The sequence below is a fragment of the Pieris rapae genome, chromosome 1, assembly GCF_905147795.1.
Source record: "Pieris rapae chromosome 1, ilPieRapa1.1, whole genome shotgun sequence".
NCBI lineage: Eukaryota > Metazoa > Arthropoda > Insecta > Lepidoptera > Pieridae > Pieris > Pieris rapae.
In genome coordinates this window covers 4,548,391-4,563,594 of record NC_059509.1, presented here as the reverse complement: position 1 = coordinate 4,563,594, position 15,204 = coordinate 4,548,391, and the positions used below count along the sequence as shown (strand labels likewise).

Sequence of the window (15,204 nt, the reverse complement as noted above, 5' to 3'; positions counted from 1 at the left end):
CCGAGAAAGCGCATAAGGTTTTGCATTTTGCTTTAAGCGTTTCTAAAATTTGCGATTTAAATACCTACCCTAATGAGATAAATAATTTATCATTGTAAAAAATTTGATAGGTTCGCGTTTGAATCAAATTTCGATAATTTCACTTCAACGTTATTAAATTTAAATAAAAACAAACACTGCAGCATATAGGTAATTTCTCAATCTTTACAGTAAAGATTACAAAAGATTAAATTACATTTCTACTTCTTTGAACTAGAGCTGTCGGCGACATCATAGATTTTGTGAATTATTAAACATTTGTTATAACAGGATAATACATAGACCTTGAAAAATGAGTCTGAAGTACGTGTTCCTGTTAAATAGAATCTTATTCATTTTTAGAATAGAATAGAATAAAAATTAAAAAAGTTATAAGTACATAGCTTTTAGTGCCTTTACGCCATTAATAAAGTTAACTGTTAACTTTTAGTGTAGTCTAAGAAGACTAAGGCCCTGTTTCACAATGTCCGGATAAGTTCCAAATAAGCTATTTATTACTTATTGGTAGGATAAATATTATTTTTGTGTTTCACGAGTGTCAGATAGCGCCATACGTGATGAAATTCGAAGTATCTTATTTGGAACTTTTATCTGTCGAATAATTTATGTGTTGCATAGCTATTTGGCACTTTATCCATACATTGTGAAACAGGCCCTAAGTGTTACTAGCAAATATTAATTTACATTTGGTTTTAGGTGTACCTATAGTTACCTAATTGTTGTTGCTAATCTTAGCTGCTAGCTACGCAAGATTATCTAAACTGCTACCACTACTCTCACTAATTGCTTTGTGTTTTTAAAAATCACACCTTCGGGAGACATCTCTTCAATGATCCAGGTGAGATGCTAATAGATTTAGCAGAGCCATAAACTCTCTATACAATGGGTCGTCACCGTTGTATAGGTACATCTAAGGAATGATTGCCAATGATGGCGTGCGCGTCCATAGAATCGCCGATTACTCCGAATAAAATTTATTTTAGATTGCAGGCAGCCTATCAATTTTTAAATTAAGATTAAGAAACCATCTATTAAGTGATCCCAATCTACGGAAATGCAAGTCCACCCAAATTCTAGTGTCGATTGGTACCCATATTACAAAAATTACTGAACTGATTTTAATGAAACTTAGAATATACCTACGTGATAACAATTAAACGAAAAGTTCGATGACTTTTAGATTTGTGCAGAAATTTGTAGACAAACTTACGAAATTTAGCAACTATATTGAAAATTAATCATTACCCTCAAACATCCAATTCCAAAATATTACAGATCTACCAAATAACTTAGTAAATAAAGTGGAAAACAACCACGTCGAATTGTATGTAAATAGGTAATGATTGAAACATTGGCTTTTGGATTGACGGTTTGATAGTATATATGTCGCAATAAAGTAGTTAAATCTGAGAGTTAACTAAATTTCGGTAATATTAACCAAGTCAACACTTATGAGAATGGGGTACTATAAATTGTATTTACCATTATTAAAATCCCAATTCAACGCCAAGCATTTTTTTAGTTTCATCTAATAACCATAATATATGATAATAAAATAAATTAGATTATAATAAAACCAGCTTAATAATAATTCCCACATATGCTTTGGCCTTTTAGATGTGCTTTTTACTATTTTTATATGTCAGATGGATAGAATTAATATAAAATTAAAATACGAGATTAAAATATATGATTTTCTTTGCAATATATTTTTTTACAATAATAAGTATTACAAGCATATTAGTTTATATCTAAAATATTCAGATGTACATACATTTAAAGTAAAACAAAATTTAACTATATAGATACTTGATGATTATGTATTTTGTGCTATGGTAGCTGATCAGATGTACTCTCTACTGAATCTCCTCCACCATTTGGAAGATTGTTTTCAATTTGAGACAGTGTAATATTTTGTGTTTTATTGCGTAGTTCAAATACTTGAGTTATTGCATCACGGAAGCACAAAAAGTTGTAATCAATCACACCTGCAACAAAATTAATTGGTTTTGGCATAAGCTAACAGATTATTTATGTTATGGAATGGGTTCCATACAGTTATCATAAATAGAATGTCAATTAACAGGAAAGTTTTTATAGTGTATAATATAATTAGTATACATAGATATATAAAATCTATGTATAGTTTATAATTCTCTTTCTAGCTATATGTATGAATTTGTAATGAACTGAATTCTCATGCTGGAAAGCATATAAATAAATGTTTCAAAAGTTTTTCCAATTTTCTATAGTCTCATACTTTTTAAACTATATTATGTTCATTAAACACAATTTGTTTTTATCCCAACATTAGAAACTTTTTTGTAAACCAGGCTTTCTGAATAATATTTTACAAAATTATTGTTACCTTGCTTTTGGAAATTTTCTTCTCTAAGTATGCAGACTAAAGCTAGAAACTTGTTGACCTCTCTTAAATATAAAACTGTACCATTATTAAGCTTTATGAGACTTGAACTCTGATTGTTGAATGTATTTGTCTCTGTTTCTTCCACCATACTGTAAAAAAAATGTTAATAATATATTAATGAAGAACTTTGTAAAAGAAATCTGTTGCAAATGAAAGATTTCTAAAAACCAGTGTTGATAAGTTTACCGATATAAATTGTATCACAACTTAATTTATGACAATATAATTATTTTCTACAAGTCAGTATTACACATACCCATATATACAAGATATGTCAATAACAACATCAATCATGTCGCAACAAAGTTCATAGCTTTGCATATCTACTGGTGAACTGTCAGTTGCAATGTAAATTTTGGATACAACATCAAACAAGAATGCCTTTTCTATGCCAGAATTCTGGAAATATAAAAGTTTTTGGAGTTAAAAAAAACTTAAACACACAATCTCCTTCAAAGCTTAAATTATCCTTGCCCAAACAAGGGTATGACAATTTGAGGCAAGGGTAAATCATAGGATTCAAAGTTACAGTCATACTGGACTAGCTACTGAGTCTCAGTACATCTCATAAATTTGACCCTAATGAGGACTCCCGTATGTTATAAATATGTTCTGACTTGCAGGAGTCATAATAATATAACAAAACATGTTCACAACATACTCTGATTTGGTAATCAGTGTGAGCTCTAAGAACTCAAAACCATTTAGCACAAAGCAGCTAATACCTTTTAATAATAAATTCATATTAAAGAATATATACTAAATTGCAATCTATCAGTACTCAGTTATATAACAAATACTTACTGATATGAGTATATTAAGTAGATTTTCCAATGTCGGTAATTGTGGAATTAACTTTTGTACAACTTTACTAAATGCTTCAAATATTGAATGATCATAGATTGAAGTCAAGTGAAATGATAAGTGAACATGCTCCAGTCCATTTTCTGCTAAATCCTCAGTCGCTCTGTGATGTATATCCCTTTGTGTCTCCATTTTATAATCATCATTCAGTCCATCAACCTACAATGGAAATTGAATTGAATACATATTTTAATAATTATATTTATTATTATTATTATTTTTTTTTTTTTATTAATTACTTGATTTATTCAATATTATGATTAAAATATACCTCTATATACTCTTGCATAAAAACAACTTTTATGTTAATAATATTACAATGTTGCTACAGAACTTTTTGGAATGTAGCCTCAGATTACATTTTAATCATTATTTTATCACATTATCAATTTTTTTTAATGTAATACATGCCAGTTGCCTTCGTATTTACCGTCACCATGCAAGCAAACATTATTTGCATACATCGAAGGAAGGAAGGAAGAAGGAAATATGTATATGACATCCAGGTTGATTAAATAATAGCATAGTAGTTGTGGCAATAAAAACTGTAAATTCTTTACAACAGAATACTATTCCTTAACATATACTAACCTTATGAATAAATACTTCAAATTTTATACTACTATTCACTCTGTATGCTTTGGTAACTGTTTGTTGCAACTTATCTAAGGCATCTTGATAATCATCCTGAAATTAAATGTTAATTTTTTATATTATGCCTTCAAAAGGTACCAGTACCAATAATGCTATTTATTTCATGAGAATGCCATTGAATAATTGTAAAGTCAAATACCTGGGCATCAATTACAAAAACCAGTGCACCACATCCACCAAATATTGTATCAGAATCAAATTTTGCATCAAAAAAATCTATCTGACCTGGAAAATCCCATATTTGAAATTGGACAAAACTACTGTTGTTTATATCGTCTTTTACGATTTTGTTAGTTGATTCCAGAAACAATGTTTCATTGGGTGACATTTTATGAAATACAACTTTTTGAATAGAAGATTTTCCCGACCTGAAAAGTGTTTAAAATTAAAAAAAAAACAAAAATGTCTTCTAGTGATTACAAATAATCATTCTGGCTTGAAATTAGCACCTCCTTAGACCCATTAAAAGGATTCTGGGTTTGTGATCCTCCTGTAACGACGTATTATCACTTTCACCATTTTGTTCGAATGGGCCATAGCTGAAATCTTTAGGAAATGAGCCGACATATTCATCTTGATAACTCTGGAATATAAATAATAACTTACTTTAATTGCCTCAAAAGGCTAAAGCTACACTGGAAGTTCCTTTTGTAACATACCATTTTTGTGTGCATCCAATCATTATATTTCAAAGAAATTGCAAGTATTACCAAAAGTAAGATTTTAGACACGCCTTAGCCTGGTAAGTACAAACTGAAATGATCTAGCTTTAATTAAATTAATTAGTTTCAAATAAGAAAACCATGATTCAATGAAGAAACAACTATAATATGAATAATGAAAGATGATAGTAGTTAGTTTAGTACCATATCTCTGAGTAGTCAGTAGTGACTAGTGAGTACCGTTCTTGTCAACTGTCAGTTTTAAGTTGTCAAATGAGTAATCCAGAATAAGTTATATTTAAAATAACTAAACAAAGCAAGAAAAGCGGGAGCCTGGAACCACGTTGGTCCATTGTATTCTAACGCCATATTTAAAGTTTCTCCTTGCGTGCAAAGGACACAAAATCATGGTCATATTTCGAATTTCGGGTCATCGAATAAAATCGCATTCATATAGACAGACAGCGGCGGACTTGGGACTTCTTTTAAATATATAAAATTAAATGTATAAAGTTTCTCAAATGACAAGCACTATGATGTAACAAAGTTACGTTGTTACTTAAATGAGTAACTTGTATTTTCCAAAAACTTTAAGTATATATGACGGCACACTTAATTTGATCGTATCTAAAGAGTAGAGGGATAAGATGACGTGGTTCAGACTAAAGTTGTCTATGACTGTCATCCAACATCTTTTTAATTACGAACTACGATGCACCCTATCGTTTTTCAGTAATTAAAATTCAATAAAAGTTACAATTTGATAATAAAATAAAATTATATTTTATTGAATTAAATTATATGTAAAAAATTAAGCTTTTGTGATTAATATAGAAACTCATTATTCTGAACTTTTATTTTTAGACCTAAAAATACTTTGTTACTTTTATTAGGTATGAACATTAAGGTATTTTAATTAGAAGCTTCAAAATAAAATAAATATATTAAACTAAACGTGTATCATAATAAATATTACAAGTGGATGGCTTCCTACATTTACAACGACATTCTGTTGTATTAGTATTAATTGAAGGATTAGAAGGTATAGCTGTCGTGCGAAATGGGCGCCGCAAGGGTTTTGAAGCAGCAGCAGTTAGTTTATCGGCGCTTGTGTTAGACTGAGTGGGTCGTAAACGGTGCTCACGCTCTATTCGAGCCCGTTCTACTCGTTGAGCATGGGCAACACTGTGTTGCAAGCCCGCTAAACTATCGGTTTTGGCGGGAAACCGTTCTAGGCTGTTAGATACTTCTCCAACTTCTGCCGTATCAGTATCAACAATTTCCTTATGATCCAGGATCATTCCTATATTTAATTTCAAATTCGTGGAACCATCTCGAAATATTAAATATACTGTAGCTTGATCGAGAACTTTCAAAGAAAAGTTCTCGTTAATTTTAAGTGCCTTCATTTTGATTTGAAAAGGCTTAAATTTTTGTGTTAATTTCTTACTCTTCTCTTTTATAAAATTGTCAAATTCGATGGCAAGCATTTCTTCATTATCTTGTCTTGGCTTTTCATCTCCATGGCCTCCCAGTTTTAGTATCTCTGGATCTTTATGCGCCATCTGAGTGTCAATCATAACTTGTTGAAGTACAGGCGGGTCATTTAATGTATGCCATTTCCAATGTGATACAGGCCCAATACTTTTATCTAAAATAACTCCTTCCGTTTGGTTATATTTGAGCCTGAAATTTTAATTATTTTTTAATATTTTTTTAAAATTTATATGTTAGGTATTTTAACTTGTGTAAAAATCTCTTTTCCAAAAACACTATAGGCATGTTATATATAAGTCTAGTATAGTATTTTGCAAGTGTATCACGACGAAGAAGTGCCAAAAGCGTAGGAACGTCTGTGTGCCACAGTTTGGCTTGGTAGCTGGTCCTATGCAGTTATAAAAAGGCGAACTATTTTTTAGAATCTATACTTGACCTTATTTTTCCGCTGTGATCAAACACCACACCGTTACCTAAATAATCAAACGTAGCGAGTATTGTGAAAGGACGAGGGCGGCCACGCTCGTCTGGCTCACCATTGCTGTAGATTACAAATCGTTGTTGAGCGTTTGTTTCTGTAAATAATAATAAGTATCACATACATTAAAAATATTTTGCTGTAGCAAAAGATTGCGTTTTTATTTAAATGAAAGATAAAAAATACTCTTAAACAAAAACAATGAATTAATTTGTCGTATCATGTGTTATTTTAGGATTGTGCAAAACAAAAAAGAATTTTTAGACCACATTTTAATTAGTAAAATTAATTTTCAGATTTTGTGTATGTTTTTTATGAAAGCCATATCAATCATACCTTCTGCATTGTAATGATCGAGAGCTAATCTGCTATTCCGATAAAACCATCTACCCTTTCCATTATCATCAAACTCAGCTAGTTTTTCACCTGTATCGTAATGCATCATTTTTTTATTTTTGTTATGTTCAAACCAATCGAACTCAGGATGTGCTGGTCTCATACGATATACGTTCATCTGCAAAATACTATAGTATAATATAAATACAATTAAGGCTGTATTAAAATGATTTTATTCAGTTAATCGCCAACCAAATTGATGAAATATCAAGCCCATACGTCATAAACGATCTTATATCGTATATGTATCGATACATACATACATACACGATATAAGATCGTTTATATGTCATAACGTGTAAGCGAAAAAAATAAATATGTTCCAAAAAAAAATCAATAAAAAGTATTACTTTTCGGACCACTTTCTCAGTGGGTAACATCGTCCAACCTTTGTCGATAAAGGAGCGGTCCGACAGAGCGTATCTTATTACACCTTTGGCAGCCTCCGGGTCAATCTATGTCATCAATTAACATTTATATTTTGGTATTAAGTATATGTTTTTAATGATTATATACAAATGCGATACATATAATTTATTATAATTGGCATATGCGATAACGAGTGTCAGTGCCGATTTTAAATTATTTGTCTTTTTCAATCTCTCTTAGCTTTAATGTAATGTTGAGCTTATTTGAAAAACAGCGTAAAAATATTTTAAGAGTATACGTCTCTCAGGGTGTGTCCACATCTGGCGAATGTGCAGCTTGCGAGTCGTTTGCGAGCTACGCTCGTGCAGACACGGCAATGGTTTGGTGCGCCTCATAAGCGCAACTAATGCAAGGCTCGTAAAAATCGCAAACGCCTCGCAAGCTACACATTCGCGGCATATTCGCCAGATGTGGACGCGCCCTTAAATATCGTAGCAGAGCTACGGCAACGTCATTAATTGTCGGTTAACACTTAGCAGCTATATCTCGCGATGATTACTCTTTAACGGATGATCCTGTTTAACGGAATAACAAATATGTAATTTAAAAGATATTATGAGCCAAACCATTATCAAATGTGGATTTCAGAATGTTTATGCCAAATTATTTCGTAGATAAGTACACGAAAAATTAGATAATTTTTTTTAATTCATTGTAATATTTAAAACGAAAAATAATATGCAATATGCAGACTACAAAAACTTGGTGTGCGTGCTTAAAAAAATAACCATTAAATATAAAATATGACATGTTAATGTGGTATCTTCTCACCACATGCACATTTCTGTAGTCGGCATATTATGTTTCTTAGCAATTAAAAAAAATATTTCTATTATTTTTGTTAAAGTTCAATTATAACTAGGTTGTAAATCTCAAAACCGGGTATTTTCTGAAGTTATTTAATTTCTTTTTGGAAGGGTTAATTTACTTATTAAAATACCGAAAACAGCGAGTTTACTATGTAGAAAAGTGTGGCAAGGCTCGTATGCTACCCTTTATATTAGGTTTAATTTGCCATTTTCGTCTCGAAAAATTTCAATTCCCGATTCTGAGATTGGGAACTTTTACACCCTACAGAACTTTTACACAACTACTACACGTACTACACATTTTTTGTTTGTTTAGAGAACACTTTTTAATATTCTTTTACTGAACGTTAATTGTACAGCTGATAGCACACGAACGTCCTCGTGTTGCCTGAATCTGCCACAACTCCGCGCCATTACAGATCTCCAGGCGTATAGAAAAGTTAAATCTAGTACTGTCTAACGTGTCGGGAGTTTTAATAGCTTACAAAGTTTTATAACGTTTAAGGTATTATTATAAACATATAGCAAAAAACATGTCTTTCACACCTTTGTATTTGTATCACCTTTCTTGCTTTTGGGCATCGCTTCCAAATTATTTATTAAATTTACGTAAAGAAAAATATTAAATAATAATTATAAAATAAATTAATCCAAATCGTTAAACAGTTTCAAAATAACTTCCATCATAATTTGAAACAATAGTTTGAAGTTGACAGGAATAGACAATTTAAAAACATAAATACACAATGAACAAATTCTGTTAAAATAGGTATTACAAGTGAATTATTTTAATGTACTAGCTATGCACAGTTTTAGTTATTCATTTACTTATTTAGGTTGCAGCAGCAAAAATGCTTTGAACGGCCAACCCTAGTAAAATATAGGGGCACTGATCCAAGTTTTTTTTTTGAAAGTTGAAAACTACAAAATGCCTTTTAGTAGGTAACATGTTCCGACAGTTAAAACTTAGCTGTAAAGAAAAGTGTCGTCGTAAAAAATTATAAAATATATGATATAATAAATAGTGAGTAGTGAAATAACTAAATGGGCTGTGGCGAGTGAGCCATCCTAAACCTAACCTAACCTAACCTAAAACTCCCAAACCATTTATCTGCCCAAACCGCAAACAAAACGCAAACCGCCACTTCGAATGTAGATTTTGCCAGAACAGTGTGTGTCATTTCAAAGTGTTTACTTTACTTTACTTTATTTCCAAAATGTTATATTCAAAAAGTACGGTCTATTCTATTCTATATTCAAAATAGTTATATTCAAAGAGCACCCGATTATCCACGTGGTCTTGTCTGCCCTACCCCTAGAGTGTATATAGAAAACTCGGAGGCCGGGAGGAAGAGCAGCCCCCACCCGCTGTTTTGGCTTTTTGGTCGCCCAGGTCGACCAACCTTAGGTAAGCGGCTAACAAAATGCCTGTGCTTTGTTATGCAAAGGTAGAGGGGCTGCATTTCCCGCAGCGCCGGAGCTGTCCAAAAAATCTATAATTAATATTGTTGGGTTAGGTAAGGTTAGTATATCAATATTTTTTTAAACTAACTGTTACTTCAATACCTCGGATTTATTAGATGTATGTATGATGTATCGCATTGTAAATATCGATGTATATCAAATATCCCTAATAGTTCAAGGTCTGGGTTATAAAATATAATGCATAATAATATGAGGTCGGATGGTGGCAGATTTTCAATTATTTTTAATATAATTATTATTATATATTTTTAATATATTAATCACTTTTAAAAATCGATTATCTTTCACATCAATTTTTAATTTATAAACGAAAACCGCCATTTCGAATGTGGATTTTGCCATAACAGTGTGTGAATAGTTATCCGTTAAAAAGCCGTTACATTTCTTTTATATTTTCGTGAATGTGCGTTATTTTATTTGCATCTTTTTGATACTTGGTAAACGACCGGCTTCTGTGGATGACTTTGAGGACGATGGGCCCCGTTAATGTTAGGTAATGTTTTTGGTTTTTAATTGAAATAACTGTTTGTGATACTTGAAATTGGTTTGGGGTGATAACTATACGATAAAACTAGTTACCAAATATGAGAATTGATGTGACTGTGATAACATAATAATATGTAATTCTTACTTGTAAGAGAAAGTATAATTGTGTGACTATTTACTTAATATTTTATTTTCTACATAATTTCTAAGATCTTTGTTTTTTTTTAACGGCATTGAGTATATGAATCATTGTATTGGGCACTAATTCTAATCAATTATTTTTGTGTTTTGGTTTTTTATTTCATAATATAATAAAATAATAACCAATAAACAAAGTAAAACTGTACCTGTTCTCGTTTATACATTCAACATTTTTTATTGATGCTCCTTCTCCTATAAGTTTTTATATTATTATTATCTCTATTCCTTCAAGAAAAGAGCGTACCAATTCTTAAAAGGCCGGCAACGCACTCGCAAGCCCTCTGGCATTGAGAGTGTCCATGGGCGGCGGTATCACTTAACATCAGGTGAGCCTCCTGCCCGTTTGCCCCCTGTTCAATAAAAACAATTTTTGTATTGTGTTGTGCAGCTTAAAAACTCACGAAGCGGTTTGCACCGGAGTTTTGTGGTGTTACGCAGCCGCCGCGGTTGCGATCATCACCCGAAACATGGCGGTTCCTTATCGCAATACGGGCGGTTTAACGATCAGTTGAGTTCCAGACCGGTTAACGGTTTGTACTTTTCCTTTTTATTATTACCTGTATACTTTTGTAAGTTTACTTTTGGATTAAATTAATAGTTTGTTTCTAGATATATACTATGATAAAATAAATAGAATCCTACATACTCGCTTGGACACAGGAGGAGGTTTACTTTTCACTAAGGTACTTATATCCGAGTCCTTCGGGGAGTCTTCTTCAATAAAAGTAGATTGAAACATTAAAGGTTCAAATGTAGTTATATTGTTGGTCTTATTAATCCTCGGAGACTCTTTGAGTTTAATAATTTTTCGACCCATTATCAGATCCGTCGGTTCACTTAATTTTTGTTCACCGAATAAAATATTATCAATATCTAGTTCTAAATCAGAATTGCGGCAAAGAATGCACGAGTCGTGGCTATTGCAATGGTCTTTATGTGCTCGACGTATGATAGGGGATACATTTATTTCTGATAAGCGTTGTGGTCGCGCCCGAGGTTCCTTTCTTTCAGACTGTTTTAATTTAACAAGTTGCAAAATTAAATTGTCCTGTGAATGTTTTCTTAATTTCACTTGGCTAATATTCAATTCCTTAAATGTTGTCACCTCCTCTTTTTTGGGCTTAGACACGCCACTTCTTTCATCAGGTTCAGGTTTTGATTGAGAATTATACATAGCCATCTTTGAATATGCCTCTTCTTTTAATTTTTTTTCAATGTTTTCTTGCAATCGCTTGCCACTATTGCCTTTATCTATATCTTTTTTTTCTGTAACCTTTTCACCTTTCGCGTGCTTTTCTTTTAGGTCAATACCTTTTACTTGATGGTCAGACGGCTTATGACTTTTTTCTTTCTGAATTCGCTCTTTCTCTTTTAGGGATTGTTCGGCCTTTTCCTTTTTAAGTCTTTCTTTTTCTTCTTTTTCATTTTTCAGTTTTTCTTCCTTTTCAGCGCGTTCTTGCATCTTTTTTGCTTTTTCTATTTTTATAAGTTTTTCTTTTTCTTCTTTTGCTTTTATTTTTTGCTCTTTATTTGAAAGTAATGCTTCTTTATCCAAATCTTCTTTTGGAGATTTGTCTCTACTTTTTTTAAATTCATTTCTCAATTGTTTGTCTTTTATAAAATCTTCCTTGGGAGATTTTTCCGTATCTTTAATAGATTTTTCTTTAAAAGGTCGCTCCACTTTATTTTCTTTAAGAACTTCCTTTTCTGATCTGTCGCCTTCTTTTTTAAAATCTAACTCCGGAGATTTTGTAATATCTTTAACAGCTTTGTTTAACTTTGATTTGACCGATTTTGTATCTTTTGATGATTTGGTGCTTGCCTTTTCTGTTTTTTCTTTGTCTTTTGTGCTAAAAATTACTTCTTTTATTTCTTCTGTATCAGTTTGATTTTCTGGTTCAGCCTTTTGCTTATACTTTTCCATACGAGCTAATTTAGTTTTTTCCTCTTCTTGAAGTTTTTTCTTAAGTTTTTCGTCCCTTTTTTTTCTTTCTAACTCCGCACGTTCACTTAACATATCTATTGTATCTTTAATTATTTCAGAGGAGCTTTTATGCCGTCTTATTGGGTGCTTATCCTGTTCTTCTTTAGGAAAAAAATAACTGAAGTTTTGTTCTAATGTTTTTTCCGTGAAACTTAATATTGAAGTTCCTAGAGATTCCAAAGAGTTAAACCGTTTCAAAGAAGTTACAGAAAATTTTTGTCTATCGGCTTCTATTTGTGTTTTAAAAGGCAATTCGCGAACATCTACGCGATTGTAATTGACATCACGTCTTTTTGCTGTGAAAACTCTTCTATATTTATCGCCATAACTTTTTTTCTTTTCTTTACTGTCTTCAAGAATAACCTTTTTTAATAAGTGTAACTTTTCTTGTAACATTAGAGGATTCTTTGAATGACTATCAGTAGATGAAATCGTAACATCATCATGAAAAGTATCCATTGACGCAATATTATCTAAACCTTTCTCAAAAGTTATTTTGTTGTGTGTTTCTTCGTTACCGTCAATATCATATCTTACATATTGTGGTTTACTCACGACTTCTGAACTTTCATTAATTTGCGCATGGTTCCTTGAAAAACTAAACATTTGGTTTAACAGCGGTTCATGGAATCTGTAGGATCTATATCGAGATTCATTGCTTAGCAATCCCTTTTTTTCTGCTTGCTTTGATAAGTTTGCAGTTTTGTAAAGTATTAAATTACTCTCTAATAAATCTATTATTCTTGAAAGCCACAGTTTCACCTTGTTTTTATTATGTTTAAATGGAGAATGTTCCCTACCAATAGCTTTCCTTTCTTTATCATGTGTGCTACTTGGCTTACGAAATAAATATTCATTTAAGCAGTGATCGCACACATTCCTGCATTCTCTTTTGTCAAGTGTTAATCTCCTGCGGCGGTAAAATCGAAGATAATTTTTACATCGCGGACACTTAACATACTTTTCTGAAATAAAAACAACACATTTACAGTCATTCCGTCATATTTTATAATTCGAATTAAACGAATAAATCACTAGTTTGATGAACAATTGAGCTATCTAGCGAGACAATGAGTAAAAATTTCTACTCAGCGCTTAGCCTGTTAACTATTCTTCCTGAAATTAGACTCACAAAGCTGCTGTATGTCGCTCCGATTAAGACTGACCTATTTTTGAATTTCGTTTAGTAGTTTTAGAGATAAGCGTATATATAGATAAAAAAAAATATCTTGTAAATTGCACCGTCACTCATTTCTAACCCATAAACGTTAATGCTTGAAAGCTCTACTATTTCATCAAAACTGTGAATACAACATACCCATTTTGCGAAGTAAGTCATCATTTTGATCCATTAATATATTGTCGTTTATTTTATATTCGTGACGAAGCATGATGCTGCAAATCACGTATTAAATAAAACGCTAATTCAAAACAGGGTTCAAAGACTAGGCAGTTATCTTAAATAAAAATATTACTTTATACAGAACCTATTAATTACAGTATTACTTTCCTACTTTAAGACGGTTAAGTAATTCTTAATACCAGAACTCGTTTAAAAAATAGTTTCTCTCATAAATCAACGTGTTTCTTTAGTATTTAGTTAAGATGCTACATATGGATGGTGGGTAGGATACTAATGTCAAATGTGTACTTACGCACATATAGTCGATATGTAATGTGCGAAATTTTTGGAATAATGCACTTTAATTATAAAATATCATAAAAAAATTATGTAAACAATTAATGCATACAAAAATAATTTTATGTCATTGTCAAGTGCACTTTACTTTTTTTTTAATGTATTTTAAAATATATCCACGCACCCTTCAGCTCTATGTTTAACACATTAAAAAACTGTCTAAACATTGGGATTCATTTTAAATTGACAAAAGCTATATAAAAATAATTCGACACTAAGACGCAGTGCAAGATTCACCCTATTATATTGTCAATAAATATTAATGACACACAATGTACGGTAATACAAAATAAAATATATCTATCAGCTGTTATGAGACTAAGGGCCTGTTTCACAATGTATGGATAAAGTGCCAAATAGCTACGCAACACATAAATTATTCGAAAGATAAAAGTTCCAAATAAGATACTTCGAATTTCTTGACGTATGGCGCTATCTGACAGTCGTGAAACGCAAAAATAATATTTATCATACCAATAAGTAACAAATAGCTTATTTGGAACTTATCCGGACATTGTGAAACAGGCCCTAACTATTGGACAATGCCTCACGCGTGAATCGTCTTTCTAATCTGTGGCCCTGGAGTATAGTCCGCGCCACGACTCATTGCCGACGGGAACCCTGGAACTAAATTAGACATCTCCGCCCAGTGTTGCCAACTTAGTGGATATTCCACTAGATCTGGTGGTTTAGTTTATTTCATTCAGTGATAGTGAAATTCAAGACACATCTGATAGCGATCCTGATATTATGGAACTAAATCACGATGACCATACTTATTATAAAAAAATCTGGTAATGAATTAAACATTGATGAAAAGTCCATAATTTTTTTTTATAAATCTTAATTTTTATCTATGCCTTATTTATGTTATGTTGGGGTAAAATTCGTCTAGCACTAGCAACATCTTAGTACACCACACTAGCGCCGCGTCCATCGGCAATGAGTGGTGGCGCGGACTCTAAACACAAATCTGCATTAGGAATCAGCACATCATCGAGGTATTAGCGTACCACAGAGTACCTTTAGTAACTTACACGTCTTGGCGTGGAAAGATATCGGAAAATTAATTTTATTTATTTTGTACACCTCA

The 15,204-nt window shown here is 31.8% G+C and overlaps 2 protein-coding genes across 2 annotated transcripts; both read right to left on the bottom strand.

Annotated features, from left to right (window-relative positions):
* Window positions 1-1,771: 1,771 nt before the first annotated feature.
* LOC110994868 (ras-related GTP-binding protein C) lies at window positions 1,772-4,862 on the bottom strand. The gene is made up of 8 exons (XM_022261760.2): window positions 4,645-4,862; window positions 4,435-4,568; window positions 4,125-4,353; window positions 3,923-4,018; window positions 3,272-3,490; window positions 2,724-2,866; window positions 2,408-2,556; window positions 1,772-2,027 (listed from the first exon to the last, which is right to left on the bottom strand). The coding sequence occupies exons 1-8, from the start codon at window positions 4,657-4,659 to the stop codon at window positions 1,870-1,872; spliced, it is 1,143 nt and encodes a 380-aa protein (XP_022117452.2). The 5' UTR covers window positions 4,660-4,862; the 3' UTR covers window positions 1,772-1,869.
* A 714-nt stretch (window positions 4,863-5,576) lies between these two features.
* LOC110994867 (calponin homology domain-containing protein DDB_G0272472-like) lies at window positions 5,577-13,891 on the bottom strand. The gene is made up of 6 exons (XM_022261758.2): window positions 13,731-13,891; window positions 11,075-13,377; window positions 7,369-7,473; window positions 6,959-7,136; window positions 6,581-6,719; window positions 5,577-6,333 (listed from the first exon to the last, which is right to left on the bottom strand). Exons 1-6 carry the CDS (start codon window positions 13,801-13,803, stop codon window positions 5,592-5,594), a joined length of 3,540 nt encoding a protein of 1,179 aa, XP_022117450.2. The 5' UTR covers window positions 13,804-13,891; the 3' UTR covers window positions 5,577-5,591.
* Between the last annotated feature and the right edge of the window lie 1,313 nt (window positions 13,892-15,204).

Bases quoted from the DNA above. Each gene is read 5' to 3' on its own strand.
- LOC110994868 (XM_022261760.2), bottom strand. The intron at 4,354-4,434 runs GTGCTAATTTCA...AACACTTTTCAG, and splicing joins CTTTTAATGGGTCTAAGGAG to GTCGGGAAAATCTTCTATTC. The intron at 2,557-2,723 runs GTATGTGTAATA...TTTTTTTTACAG, and splicing joins GACATATCTTGTATATATGG to TATGGTGGAAGAAACAGAGA.
- LOC110994867 (XM_022261758.2), bottom strand. From the start codon at position 13,803: ATGCTTCGTCACGAATATAAAATAAACGACAATATATTAATGGATCAA. The intron at 7,474-11,074 runs GTATGTAGGATT...TTGATGACATAG, and splicing joins CTCCTCCTGTGTCCAAGCGA to ATTGACCCGGAGGCTGCCAA. The intron at 6,334-6,580 runs GTCAAGTATAGA...TTAAAATTTCAG, and splicing joins GATCACAGCGGAAAAATAAG to GCTCAAATATAACCAAACGG.